At 43.8% G+C, this 13,472-nt stretch overlaps 2 protein-coding genes across 4 annotated transcripts in view; one reads left to right on the top strand and one right to left on the bottom strand.

The window, feature by feature from the left end:
• Positions 1-1,767: 1,767 nt before the first annotated feature.
• si:ch211-122f10.4 (cathepsin A-like) lies at positions 1,768-5,809 on the bottom strand. 2 transcript variants are annotated; one of them, XM_042074115.1, is made up of 11 exons: positions 5,501-5,809; positions 4,922-5,033; positions 4,619-4,756; positions 4,259-4,420; positions 3,869-3,960; positions 3,700-3,784; positions 3,448-3,600; positions 3,216-3,352; positions 2,621-2,783; positions 2,348-2,437; positions 1,768-2,053 (listed from the first exon to the last, which is right to left on the bottom strand). In XM_042074115.1, exons 1-11 carry the CDS (start codon positions 5,665-5,667, stop codon positions 1,970-1,972), a joined length of 1,383 nt encoding a protein of 460 aa, XP_041930049.1. In that variant the 5' UTR covers positions 5,668-5,809; the 3' UTR covers positions 1,768-1,969. The 2 variants fall into 2 exon arrangements, with proteins under 2 accessions (XP_041930049.1, XP_041930050.1); XM_042074116.1 differs by lacking the exons at positions 1,768-2,053; positions 2,348-2,437 and having other exon boundaries at positions 2,642-2,783; positions 3,152-3,352.
• A 3,323-nt stretch (positions 5,810-9,132) lies between these two features.
• Positions 9,133-13,472, top strand: part of LOC121694131 (cytochrome P450 2F2-like) — a 14,340-nt gene continuing 10,000 nt past the window's right edge. Inside the window, exons 1-4 of one of the 2 annotated variants that reach the window (XM_042074101.1) lie at positions 9,133-9,749; positions 10,112-10,259; positions 12,948-13,110; positions 13,414-13,472. The exon at positions 13,414-13,472 is cut by the window's right edge and continues 94 nt beyond it. In XM_042074101.1, the coding sequence (XP_041930035.1) occupies positions 13,083-13,110; positions 13,414-13,472 (87 nt within the window). In that variant the 5' untranslated portion in view covers positions 9,133-9,749; positions 10,112-10,259; positions 12,948-13,082. The remainder of the gene's footprint in view (positions 9,750-10,111; positions 10,260-12,947; positions 13,111-13,413) is intronic. The other variant, XM_042074100.1, reaches the window with a different exon arrangement.

Below are 13,472 nucleotides of genomic sequence, written 5' to 3'. Positions count from 1 at the left end.
ACCAAAACTTCCAAAACTTGCGCTTTAAAAACAGACAGAATAGGCTACGGCGAAATGGCTAGTGCAAGGAAACCAGAATTGTTTGTGTGGACTGATAGTGAACCGTCAACTGTAGCCAACTGTAAAACTAATAAACTTTATTTTACGGTCTGTGAAGGGTGCAGTCCCGTCCTTTATTTGGCTAACGCAGGTAGGCCTACTAATCACCTTTACTTCCTTTGGTTGTAGGATAGTCCGTGATTCACATTAGTTTTGGCCATCTAGGCTACTAGATGGCCAAATTAGGCTACTAAACGCAAGGGTTCTAGGCTATTCTGTCGTCACATTTATAATATTGCTATAAAACCTTTGTTAGTAAGTCAATACTTTTCCCTGCATCAAATCGTGCATTCGCATTCAGTGTGCTACCATCGGCTTAACGTGGCCTGGCTAGTGCCACCACTTCTCAATGAGACGTGGTCTGGGAACCAATCGTTCATTTTCTCGTATTTGAAAAAAAATGCCCAGATCCGTTTATTGGGTGCCACGGATGTCTATCAAATGCGTCTGTGCATAGCTCATCATCGTCTTGCTTTCCCCCCTGTTCTGTGATTGGTTCCCTATCTCAGGCGAAAATTTGCTCCATGGTCTCCAGGCTGCCTTAGCAGCGTGAATCAAATCGCGCGCAAGGCAGCATGGGAACACCCAGGCTAGGCTTAACGTGAGTTCTAAGCGTCTTTGTATGCTTATATCTGATTTCACTCGATTGTGAATGCATGTATATATGTTGTATTTAAAGCCAAGCTTGATTTGTGGGGATGAATGGGGGCGGGGTGTATTTGATATGTTCCAAACAGTAGTGGGGGTTTTGGGAGAGACTGGAGGGCCCTTTCTCTCGCAGCTGGTGCGCGATCACCTTGTTGCACTTTCAAATGAGTTTGAGCGTTAGGCTACTTCCGATCCTCCAAAGATCCGCGGCAAAACAATGAGTGGGTCCGCAACCCATTTGTCAATATCCCAAATAGTCCTAACTTGTCAGCGCAGGAGGAAGAGCAGTTGATCGAAATTTCAAATGACTGGTCTTAAGTGTGTGTATGAGGAAACCTCTCTGGCGGGTTTTTGGATCAAACCCAAAGCAGAATATCCCGAGATAGCCGTAAAAGCGCTGAAAACGTTGCTACCATGTCCCACCACTTATCTATGCGAGGCCGGGTTTTCTGCAATGACTGCAACTAAAACCAAATTGCGCAATCGACTGGACATTTCAAACACACTGAGGGTGTCACTGTCTTCCATCACCCCCAGATGGAACCTTCTTGTTGCAGGGAAACAAGCACAGGGCTCTCACTGATTATATTCGTAATGCATGTTAAGTTCCCATATTTTGTTAAGCATGTTCACACTTGATAGATGTAGCTTCAAGTTCAATTTTTATAGTTGATTGTTCAATGTTCAATTTTCACTACAAGTTCACGTTTTCACAATTTTAAGAGTTCGTTACCTTCACTGTTAACTGGAGCTAGTTCTTTTCATGCGCAACACATATGGAACATGGAACCCCCGAACCCCCCGGTCCATGAAGAAAAAAAAAGGAATCAAACCGGTCCATGGTACATAAAAGGTTGGGGACCCCTGATTTAGATCACATGGGTGTCACTGGGAAAGTAAACTATGGGAAAATTAATTTCAAAAATCACATTCAAATTTTTAGATGCATCTGTATATCATTACTGAACAGACCATTTGGTCTATTGATGAGCAAGTCAACTGAAGTCAAGGCAACCAAAATCTTTTAGAAAGACATTTATTTTATCAAAAGCTGAGCACATCAAGTCACATTCAGAAAACACAAAATCATTCCCTTTACAGCATCCAGTGCTTATACAATCACCTCATTCACAAGGTCTCAAGCCCTTCCTCTTCCTGAGAAAAAGGACCAATCAGTGGACAGGAAGGGCATGAGCAGAAAGTGGTTGTTGGGGGGGCAAGCTTAGTAAAGGCCATCTTTCAAGAAGCTCTTCAGCATGGAGAGGGCAGGGCTTGGAGCCCACTGAGGAACCATGTGACCAGCACCCTGAAACAGAGAACATGGAGATCATGACGGGGGACAACATGAAGGCCCCGATACGACTCCCTTATTTCTCCCCTCTAATCGTCTGTTTGTATGAACTCCTAGCTCAGACTGGAAACAAAGCTGCTTGGGCCACAGCATAATCTGTCCCAGCCAATCAACACATTGCTCCAGGGGCATGGAGGTGCGGAGTCATTCGATTCACTGCTGAGCTCAAATATCAACTCACCAAATTCGTTGACTGCAGCTGCAAGTTTGAGTTGTGGCGGTGGTGGTGTGTGTTTTAAGAGAACTCACCTTCACTGTGAGGAACGTGACGTTGCCAAACATCTGGTAGAACCCTGCGATCTGGCCATCACACACCCAGTGCTGGTATGGAAGAGTAGTCTACAGACACGAAGATTATGAACATGATCAATCTGCACACCCAGTGCTGGTGTGCAAAAGTACTCTAGACATGTGTAGATATGAAGTCCCATTCATAATCTCCAACACCCTACACATGCACGTTCAAACCCACAGGAGCTCTGGCAGGAGACACGTTAGTGCAATCACACGGCGTACGCTTACCTTGAATCCAAGCTGTTCCACAAACCACTGATCTCCGAGGAAGTTGCAGGCCATGTCCGTGTCGCCGTTGTAGACCAGTGCTCGGACGCCGAGTGACAGCAGCTTCTCATACACACCCTTCACCGTCTGGTAGACCGTGTTGTACTGACGACCCACTAAATCACTGGACGGACGCACACACACAGGACAATTACGATGAACTGCAGCCTACCAGCAATGCTCAATGTGCCTACCATGGGGCAGCTGAGTGTGCCACAGGAGGGTACATGTCCATGTTCTGCCTGAAGACAGAAAAGTACTATGAACAAGACACCCCTGAGGAGGATTGTGGAGCCATTTGCTTTACTGCAGACATCTGGTGGTAGTGTGTTGTGCATACCTACAGGCGTCTAGCAACATGTGGGTGTGTGCACACACAAGCACCAAGTCCAATGGTAACAGTGTTGGGGGTGTGTGTAGATGTCCCATGGTGGCAGTGTGTACCTGCAGGTGTCTCATGGTGCCATTGTCTCTGGGAGTGCAAGTGTGTACCTGCAGATGTCCCATGGCGACAGTTTGTCTGGGAGTGTATGTGTGTCTGGAAGTGTGCGTGTACCTGCAGATGTCCCATGGTGGCAGTGTGTCTGGGATGTGCAGGGCCTTCCTCACATCTACCCTGTTGAGCCAGTTCATCTGAGCTGTGCTGTTGATGCAGGGGGGGACCTCGCCCAGAGTCGGAGTGCTGCTCAGCAACTGCACACACACACACACACACACAGTAGGGTCCACCTCAGGAACACCTCTTACCAGAGGTCACAAAGTCTACTAGCAGTACTTCATGCACTTACGTTATTGGCCTGCCAGTGCTCCCTGTAGCTCTTGAACAGGTGGGACATGGTCCTCTGATAGGCTGTCTGGGATCTGGCTCCGCCTGCACAGTCCAGGTAGAGTGCATACTCATTCAGACCAGACTCGTACACGATCCCGAACGCCCGGCCCACCTGAGACACAGAAACCTAGTTGAGATGCGCACATAAACACACACATATCAAACTTTTTAAAAATCATGCAAAGCAGCTCTGCCCCACACACAGCATTACCGAGACGGAGCAATCTTCTTTTGAGTTGTTGTAGAAGTTACAGACACCATCTTTACAGCAATTCTCATTCAGGTCACGCCAGAGACTATGAGGAGACACAGAAAAATGATGAACAGCGACCAGGATGCCCATCAACACCAAGAGCAAGAGCAGTGACTGGGTTTCTTACTCCTCTCCGAACAGGCCGTGGTAGTAGCCGAAGTAGATCAGGGACTGGTCATTCAGGGCAAAACTGCTGAGACCATTGCCCACAGCAAAGCCCTGCGGGGGGGAAAGCACACACACTTTCAATCAATCTTTCTTTCTATGCAGAGAAGCAACACAAGGCGTTTAAGAATAGCATATGAAAATGGCATAAAAGGGGGAGGCAGCATATAAGGGTACAGTGGGGGGGGGGGGGGGGGGGGAGCATATAAGGGTACGGTGGGGGGGCAGCATATAAGGGTACGGTGGGGGGGGGGGGGGGCAGCATATAAGCAAGGGTGTGGTAGCATATAAGTAAGGGTGGATGTGGGGAGGGGGGGTACATATAAGTAAGGGTGCATGTGGCCCCACTCACCCTGAAGTTGAGCTTGATGGCCCCCTCTGTTGCCACTCGCAGGCTGAGCGTTGGAGCATAGATTCCCCCGTAACTCTCCCCGAAGATGAAGAAGTCATTCTCAGTGAAGTTGGGGAATTTTGTGAAGAAACTCTGCAGCGCCAAATAGTTATCATCCGCAACCTGGTGACCACACAGCATTTAGAAACCCACAACTTACAGCATTTAGCGATCTACAACACCAGGACAGAACACAGATCTAAAACTTTTTTAAAAAAAAGTACAGTACAAAAAAAAAAAAAAAAAAAGTACAGGTTGTGTGACAACCCATAAGTGTGGGATTTCTGAAAAGGGTGTGGTAGAAGTGAGCGAGTAGCTCACCTGGTCATCGTTGGTTTCATACTTCTGGTCATCTGAGTAGGAATACCCAACCCCAGCAGGGGACTCCAGGTACAACATGTTGGCCACCAGGTTCCAGCTGTAGGAGTTCTCATACAGCGTGGCTCCATCATCATTCACCTACACACACACACACACACCAGACACACAACAGACACACACACACGACCTCACTTACTGATGATTGATGGGCTATAGTCTTGTGGTGTGTTCATTCAGCATGTGTTAGCATACAAGTTTGTATACGGTATGTGTTAGTTTGCACGTGTGTGGGTGTCCGCTCACATGGAAAGGGCCGTTCTCAGAAAGAAATCCATCCAACGAGCTGCAGCCAGGCCCACCATTGAGCCAGAGGACGACTGGGTCTTTGAAAGGGTTACCCTGAGAGGTGACAAACCTGACACACAAAGTCCTGAAGTCAGCAGATCAGGAAGACCTGTGGCTGCAAGTCAGCTGACAAATGCAATAAACTACGGTCCTGAACCAGCAGGGTTCAAAGCACAACTAACATTTCTTTAAAGGCGTGATAAGTCTTTTTTTAGGGGTGTTTTCATTCCATGTCTGCTAATGTCGCAATTTGCACAAATGGATTGACAACGTTGTGCAATGTCCGTCTCAAATCGCGTTCCTATGGAACACTCAATCTGCGTGATTTAACCCCCCTTGAGCAACAATTGTTGCAAGTTCCCATAACCACCTTTCCGCATTACAGGCTGCAGTGGACATATTGCCCATGCCCACCGCCACTTCAATAAGGAAGTGCACTAGACGAAGCTGCAGGTTGAGGCAATATACATACAGCAAAACATGACCACGACAAATTACCAGCACCGTAGTATGCTCGCAGTTTGCCCTGGAACTCACCAGTAGTGAAGGAACTTCCCAGGACTGGCCTGCAGGTAGCCGGACCACTGTCGGTAGCTGGGTTTAAACTTCATGCCAGGCAGCTCGAAAACCTCATCCGGAGCATAGAGTGCCTGGGCGCCGTACACAAACACGGCGAGAAAACACAGCAAGCTGTACCGACACATCCCGACCTGATCCCGCCTAGAGGGGCAAATCCAGTCGGATGGAAACGGGAGACAATCTGTGGTTCAAATAACTTCCTGGCTGCGACCGGCGGATACCGTGGAGACGTACGTTCTGGTTCAGCAGCTGTAGTGAGAAACGGGAAGTCATATGACTTATATCGGTCATGTGATTAGGCCCGGCTGTCAGGAATTATATGAAATTAGTCCAAAAAACCAAAATCACAGCTGTATGGGGGCTGTTAGTTAGGCTAGTCTCCAATAGTCTCCTCCTAGTCTCCAATACTGTTTGCAATGGAATAAAATTACATCCAACAATGCCTAAAAAATCTAAACAATTGAAAAAGGGGCGTGTCCCGCTATGGATGGATGGTTGAGCTAGGTGCTTGTTTCAAAAGCTTCAGAGCTGATTCTTTGGTTTCATGAAAAACATCGACGTTAATGTAGCCTATGGTGGTTCATTCTCTTTTGAACTTCCCATTCCATCTAATTAGGCGGGTCAATACATGAAAAAAAAAAACACCTAACCTCAAAACAAATGATACAAAAGGGTTTTCAACTGATTATGATACCTTTAGATGTACTTAATAACATATTAAAAATCTAGTAAAATCTATTTTCAAGATGGCGTCCAAGGTGGCCACCAGAAGCTAATTTGGGATATCTGAAGCATTATTCAGCCTAGGAAAGTGTTTTCGTGTTTAATCAGATTTAGAGGTCACTGATTCATATGTCAGTCTAAAGTATCAGTTCATCATTTTCAAAGACTCATTTTGGCTATATCTGAAGCAGATATATCTGTGTTTAATCAGATTTAGAGGTCACTGAAACATATATGTCACACAATCCTTCATTAAATCATGCCATCCTAAAAAGATGGTTGTGGCATAACAAGAGGTCATGAATTAATTATAATCTATTGAATTGTAATTAGTCCCTCCTTTTCCACAACTTTCCAACCATGCTGCCAATTCAGTCTACTTAAAGCATAGAGAACAATAGACATCATTTTATTCTTCTTTTTTTTTCACGACTTTCTGTCAGTTCAGTCACATACATACAGACTATTAGGGCCACACATGAAGAAAACAAATATTTTTGCCATGATGAGAAGCCAAACCCAAAATGTTGTTTAAAGTCGACATGTCAACATAAAACACAACATTTTGAGAATAAAGTTGAAATATCATGTCAACTTTAATCTCTAGGATCTTTGGTGTCAGCAAAAGACAGCATTCCAGAAGAGGAGCTTTTGTCCTTCAGTCATGTGCCAATGCCTTCACTCGCAGTCACACAACAGAGGTGATTGGTGAATTAGGATGCCAAGTGATGGCTGTACTTTTTGGTGGGAAGTCCACAGACTCTCTTACAACATTACGGCACAACACCCTGATCGGGAAGGTTGTCCTTGCGTCATTATTTGTGACTCCAGAACGTCTCCCTCCAACTGAATCTGCTAGTAAGCTTCACAGCTTTTGAAAGTTATCCGCTGTAACTGTGTGCATTTCTGCAAGACACTCTTCTGTTAATGTAGATACGGATTACACATCACTGCTGCCTGTGAAACATGTCAAAATGAACAATGTGACAATCTGCACAACTTCCTTTCAGAGGACTGGAGGATGATGGATGATGATGAATAATGATATAGCAATTATTTCTGATATACTAATAATTATATATTTTAATACTACGTTTAATTATCTCCCCCCTTATGATAGATGCCAACATATTTGATGCACACAAATGCATTGCCTATGCATGGGTAATGGTTCACTAAAGTCATAGAACAGCCAGAACTATATATATATTCTAAAAGCGTATACCCTGTACATGAAATATAACATCAATCAACTTATGTTCTACCACACTTTGCATAATACATACTCTATTCTGTATAGGCAGATCTAGTGTGCAGCTGATACATTTTGGTGTGTACAGTCCAGGGGAAACAAATTAAACATCCTAAACTATATATTTTCTGAAAGCATATAACATGTAGTGAGACATAACACCAGTTAAGACATGTCCCATCTTCCTCCATGAATGCACAATACATTGCCCTCTATTCTGTATAGGCGATTCTAGTGTAAAGTGAATACATGCCTATATTGTCTAGGGAAATCAGATTAAACACCCTAAACTATATATTTTCTGAAAGCATATAACCTGTAGATGAGATAAAACACCAGTTAAGACATGTCCCATCTTGCTCCATGCCATGAACAATACATTGCCCTCTATTCTGTATAGGCAAATTTAGTGTAAAGCAGATACATTTTGGCATGTACAGTCAAGGAAAAACAAATCAAACACCCTAAACTACATATTTTCTAAAAGCATATAGCCTGCAGATGAGATATAACACCAGTTAAGACATGTCCCATCTTCCTCCATGCCATGAACAATGCATTGCCCTCTATTCTGTATAGGCGAATCTAGTGTAAAGGGGATACATTTTAGCCTGTATTGTCCAGGCAAAACAGATTAAACACCCAAAACTATATACTTTCTAAAAGCATATAACCTCTAGATGAGATATAACACCAGTTAAGACATGTCTTATCTTCCCCAATGCCATGGAGATGGTTCATAATCCTGTATTGCATTTGCTCTGTATTAAAACACATTGATTTTAATATATGGCTGAAAAAGGTAGAGCATTGAAACATTTTCAATATTACCATTTAAAATCATATTCTTGTTTAATATGACCACAATTTGACATCAATTTCACCCCTGTAGGCTGAATAGTAATTAAGATATAGCCATTTTAACCTCTTGACAGCCATTTTGGCGGCCATTTTGAAAATGACCCCTTTCCCAAGGTCAGATTTCACTAGATTTTAGTATGTTATTTAGCATGTCCAACAGTACCATAATCCATGAAAAAACCTTTTGTATCAATTTCTTTGATGTTGAACCCTATATTGACCCGCCTAAATGACTGGATGCCCTGTGAGCACCAGCAAATGTTTGTAATTTAATATTCAGTGGCTAGTGAATTTGCTAATTTGAGGATCAATTTAATTTCCACCCCATCCTTGCCTAGGCTACTTTCTTACTGATTTCTATTCACATTACAAGTACAGTATAATACCTCCAGAAGATTCACCCCTGTTCTGCCCAAATAAGTTGTGTGTGCTAAAAAGACTTTAAAAAATGACTAAGTTGTATTTTTCTATGTTAAGGTCATTTATGTAGTTGTATTGTTGCTATTGTGGGGCTTTTAATCTGTTGGATTGAGCCTTCAGAAAGTGCTATGAGTTTTTTACATGTTTAGAGTTTTTGTATGAATGCTTTCGAGGAAATTTGATTATGAGATTACTTGCGTGTGTGTGATTATGATCGCGTTAGCATGTTAACTTGTAGGCTAAGCATCAATAACGTCATATGCTACTGTTGCTATATATAGCATAGGCCTACTAAGTGTATTTTCCGTTTTTCTCTTCTCTTTTGTAGTTTCACTCCAATTCAATGTTGTCAAATTGACTTTATGCTACAAACGAAGTCAATAAAAGGAGCAAGCACGCTCAGTTTCCTGGCTCTTGAAAAGGAGTTTGGCTGCCTGTTTAATCTATATTAACACTGAGGAAGTACAACACATAGTGAGAGCAGAACAACCCCCACCAATACCCTTTTTTAGGCTACAGGTATACTCCTTCAATTCAACTTCACTTTACAACAAACATTTTCTGAAACTTCACACACACATGTGCACACACACACACACACACACACACACACACACACACACACACACACACACACGCACACACTACATATCACAAGGCCTACTCTCTCTCTCTCTCTCCCTCTGTGGGTCATGGTCTTGTGTACTTTGGTTAAATCATCAGTGGTGCAAAACGCTCTCTCTCACACACCTACCCACACACACTTGCACACACACACACGCATTCAGCATGGTGGGAGCTGTGATCGTCCTGTGGCTGAGTGTCTGTCTGCTCCTATGGCTGCTGATGGGGTCGCGACCCCAGGGATTCCCCCCGGGCCCTGCGCCTCTTCCTCTGATTGGCAACCTGCTCCAGCTGGACCCCCAAAACCCCCTGAAGACCCTGTCCAAGGTACAGTAGGACACACACACACCATCACACACACACACACACACACACATTGAGACATCGGCATATAGCCACATGCTTTTAGAAATAGCTTATTACATTTCAGATTTAGACCTGACAAATCCAACAAAAAAGACCCAAACACATGTTGTGGTAAATATGAGTTGTTGTACTGTAATCAGCATGTTGTGGATGTACATATATGAGTTGTACTGTAATCAGCATGTTGTAGTAAATATGAGTTGTACTGTAATCAGCATGTTGTAGTAAATATGAGTTGTACTGTAATCAGCATGTTGTGGTATATATGAGTTGTACTCTAATCAGCATGTTGAGGATGTAAATATGAGTTGTACTGTAATCAGCATGTTGTCTGGGTGTCTGGTGGAGACGGAAGCTCATGTGGACCTGGGTCTGGGCCTGGGGTACATCCAATCTAATGCAACGCTTGAGTCCGATGGTCAGAGAACACGGCAGGAGTCGAGTGGCCAGCAGTAGCAGGGTCAGCTCCAGGTAGGCAATAATCTATAGAGTACAAAATGACAGGGCCACGTAGGTGATAATCTATAGAGTACAAAATGACAGGGCCACATAGACGACTGTCTATAGGGTACAAAATGACAGGGCCACGTAGGAGATACTCTATAGAGTACAAAATGACAGGGCCACGTAGGAGATACTCTATAGAGTACAAAATGACAGGGCCACATAGACGACTGTCTATAGGGTACAAAATGACAGGGCCACGTAGGAGATACTCTATAGAGTACAAAATGACAGGGCCAAATAGATGACTGTCTATAGAGTGCAAAATGACAGGGCCACGTAGGAGATACTCTATAGAGTACAAAATGACAGGGCCACGTAGGAGATACTCTATAGAGTACAAAATGACAGGGCCACATAGACGACTGTCTATAGTGTACAAAATGACGGGGCCACGTAGACGATTGTCTATAGGGTACAAAATGACATGGCCACGTAGAGGACTGTCTAGTCCAGTCAAATCAAGTCACTTTTATTTATATAACGCTTTTATAAGCACAGAGTGCAACCCAAAGCGCTCTACGCACAAGCCTCACACAAAACACAAAAGATGCCGGACGGAGCGGCGTAGTTGCCAGCATACTAATAACAGCAAGACATAAACAATTTCACAAACAATACAATAAATATAAACAAAAACAAATCAACAAAATATAATATAATATAATAATAATAATAATAATAATAATAATAGTAATAATAAAACATTGCCATTGCGCATTGGTGACTCTCCTGGTATTGAACATCTATAGGGTACAAAATGACAGAGGGACAAAGATGACTGTCTATAGGATATAAAATGACAGACCACATAGGCAACTGTCTATAGGGTACAAAATGACAGGGGAACTCCACAGCAGAGTAAAAAAAAAAAAAAAAAAAAAACGTTCAACTTTTCAAACTGCACCCACAAAGTAACTTGAGTCAGTATGTGAGTAAAACCAGTTTCTACACAGTAAAATTTCACCTAGGGCTCTAGTGCAGTCAGAACCAGCCCTGAGTGGTGGTCACTGTAATGATTGACTGGAGTGGGCCTGAGCGGTGGTCAGTGTAATGATTGACTGGGTAGACCTGTTTACCAAACCTGCAATAACCCCAAGGCAAGTGGGTCAGACCAGACATCACACAGGCATCTCACAATGTCCCCACACTGACCTCACACGCTGCCTAGCACCAGCCAATCACAACTCTGCATTCTTGTGTTCTCTGATCTATATTATACCATACTACACTATGTCAAAAGTATTGGGTCACCTGCTTTGACTCGCATATGAACTTAAGTGACATCCCATTCCCATTATGAATTTAATTCATAGGGTTTACTGTAATATGATGTAGGTTCACCCTTTGCAGCTATAGCAGCTTCAACTCTTCTGGGAAGGCTTTCCACAAGGTTTAGGAGTGTGTTTATGGGAATTTTTGACCATTCTTCCAGAAGCGCATTTGTGAGGTCTGATGATGGTCGAGAAGGCCTGGTTCTCAGTCTCTGCTCTAATTCATCCCAAATGTATCCTATAGGGTTGAGGTCAGGACTCTGTACAGGCCAGTCTTTCTGGCATGTAATTCCTCTTTAAACCTGATTTATGCTCCCCTCAAATGTTATTTGCGTCAAAGGATGTTGTTCAAAATCAGACCAGCAGGTGGCAGTGTGTGATCACAGCTCTGAGCCATAGAAACTAAAGCAGAGACTTTCTAGGAGACACAACACTCTATGGCTGCAGATCATTTGTCTGTTGGTCCATCCTCCCGTCCTTCCTTCCTCCTGTCATAACTCCTCCTAATTATTTTTTATGAAGGAAACGAGGAAGGAACGATAGGAGGACGGAGGAATGAAGGAGAGATCGATATGAGAAATGAGATGTTCTGCTCACTCACATATCACTTTTGATAGATAGATAGATAGATAGATAGATAGATAGATAGATAGATAGAGATAGATACTTTATTGATCCCCAGGGGAAATTCAAGGGTAGACATGGGAGGGAGCTTTTTACCTTGACAGCTTGGACCGATGATCGCACAATTCCGACTGAACATGCTTCCGCATAGGATGCTCTCGTGTTTCCTCGCGCATCAGCCCTTTCACTTCTCTCCTCGTTCTCATCTCCTCTGGTTGCAATTAGATAAATGAGACTTCCTTGATAACGTAGAGCTTTTTTCCGGGGCACGACCTGGAGGACCGAGGAGAAAGGTTCTTTGCAAATGGATCTTTGGTATGCAGCCGATATGTGAATATATCATGCCAATCATGTGGTATGTTGTGAATCGTGCCAATCATGTGTTGTGATCTTGCAGCTGGAGAGAGGTTGGTGTCGGGAAGCCTTGCGCACGCACTGTATTGCTTGAAATAGATGCCTGATAAGTGCCCAAAGTCTCTGGAAGACTTAACTCCCTCTCCAAAATGCTTGCAATATGGCCACCGAGTGGAGGGACTTGCCTAAAAGGACTTTAACTAAAGTATGAGGCAGCAAGTGAGGATTAAAGTGTGTGTTTTAACTCTGTTTTCCATGCTCTGTACATGGTACATACAAAAACATCTGTAATGTGTTTCTGTTTCTAATTATGTGTGTGTGTGTGCTTGTGACATTTGTGCTTTGCATGTGACTTGATTTAATATCTGTGTTTTGTGTTTTGTGTGTGTGTGTGTGTGTGTAGTTGGCTCAGCGGTATGGTCCTGTGTTCAGTCTGTATATAGGCACTCGTCCAGTAGTGGTGCTGAATGGCCAGCAGGCGTTGAGAGAGGCACTGGTCACCAAAGCAGTGGAGTTCACAGGACGACCTGACCACATCATGATCAGCCACATGACAGAAGGAAAAGGTAACGCACACACACACACACACACACACACACACACATGTGTAAGCATGCTTGTGCTGGTATGTGTTGATGTGTATATGTTTGTCCAAAACTACCGGTATTCTGATAGTGTGCATGTGTGTGTGTGTGTCTGTGTTGGTGTGTGAGTGTGTGGCATATGTGTACATGTGTGTGTCTGTAAGTGCGTGTGTGTGTGTGTGTGTGTGTGTGTGTGTGTATGTATGTGTGTGTGTGTGTGTGTGTGTGTGTGTGTGTGTGTGTGTGTGTGTGTGTGTGTGTGTGTACGTGCATGTGTCCGTGTAGGGGTGATTCTGGCGGATGTTGGCCCTAGCTGGCGAGAGCACCGGCGTTTCGCTCTGTCC

The sequence above is a fragment of the Alosa sapidissima genome, chromosome 20 (assembly GCF_018492685.1).
Source record: "Alosa sapidissima isolate fAloSap1 chromosome 20, fAloSap1.pri, whole genome shotgun sequence".
Taxonomy (NCBI): domain Eukaryota; kingdom Metazoa; phylum Chordata; class Actinopteri; order Clupeiformes; family Clupeidae; genus Alosa; species Alosa sapidissima.
This window is presented reverse-complemented; position numbering and strand designations above follow the sequence as displayed.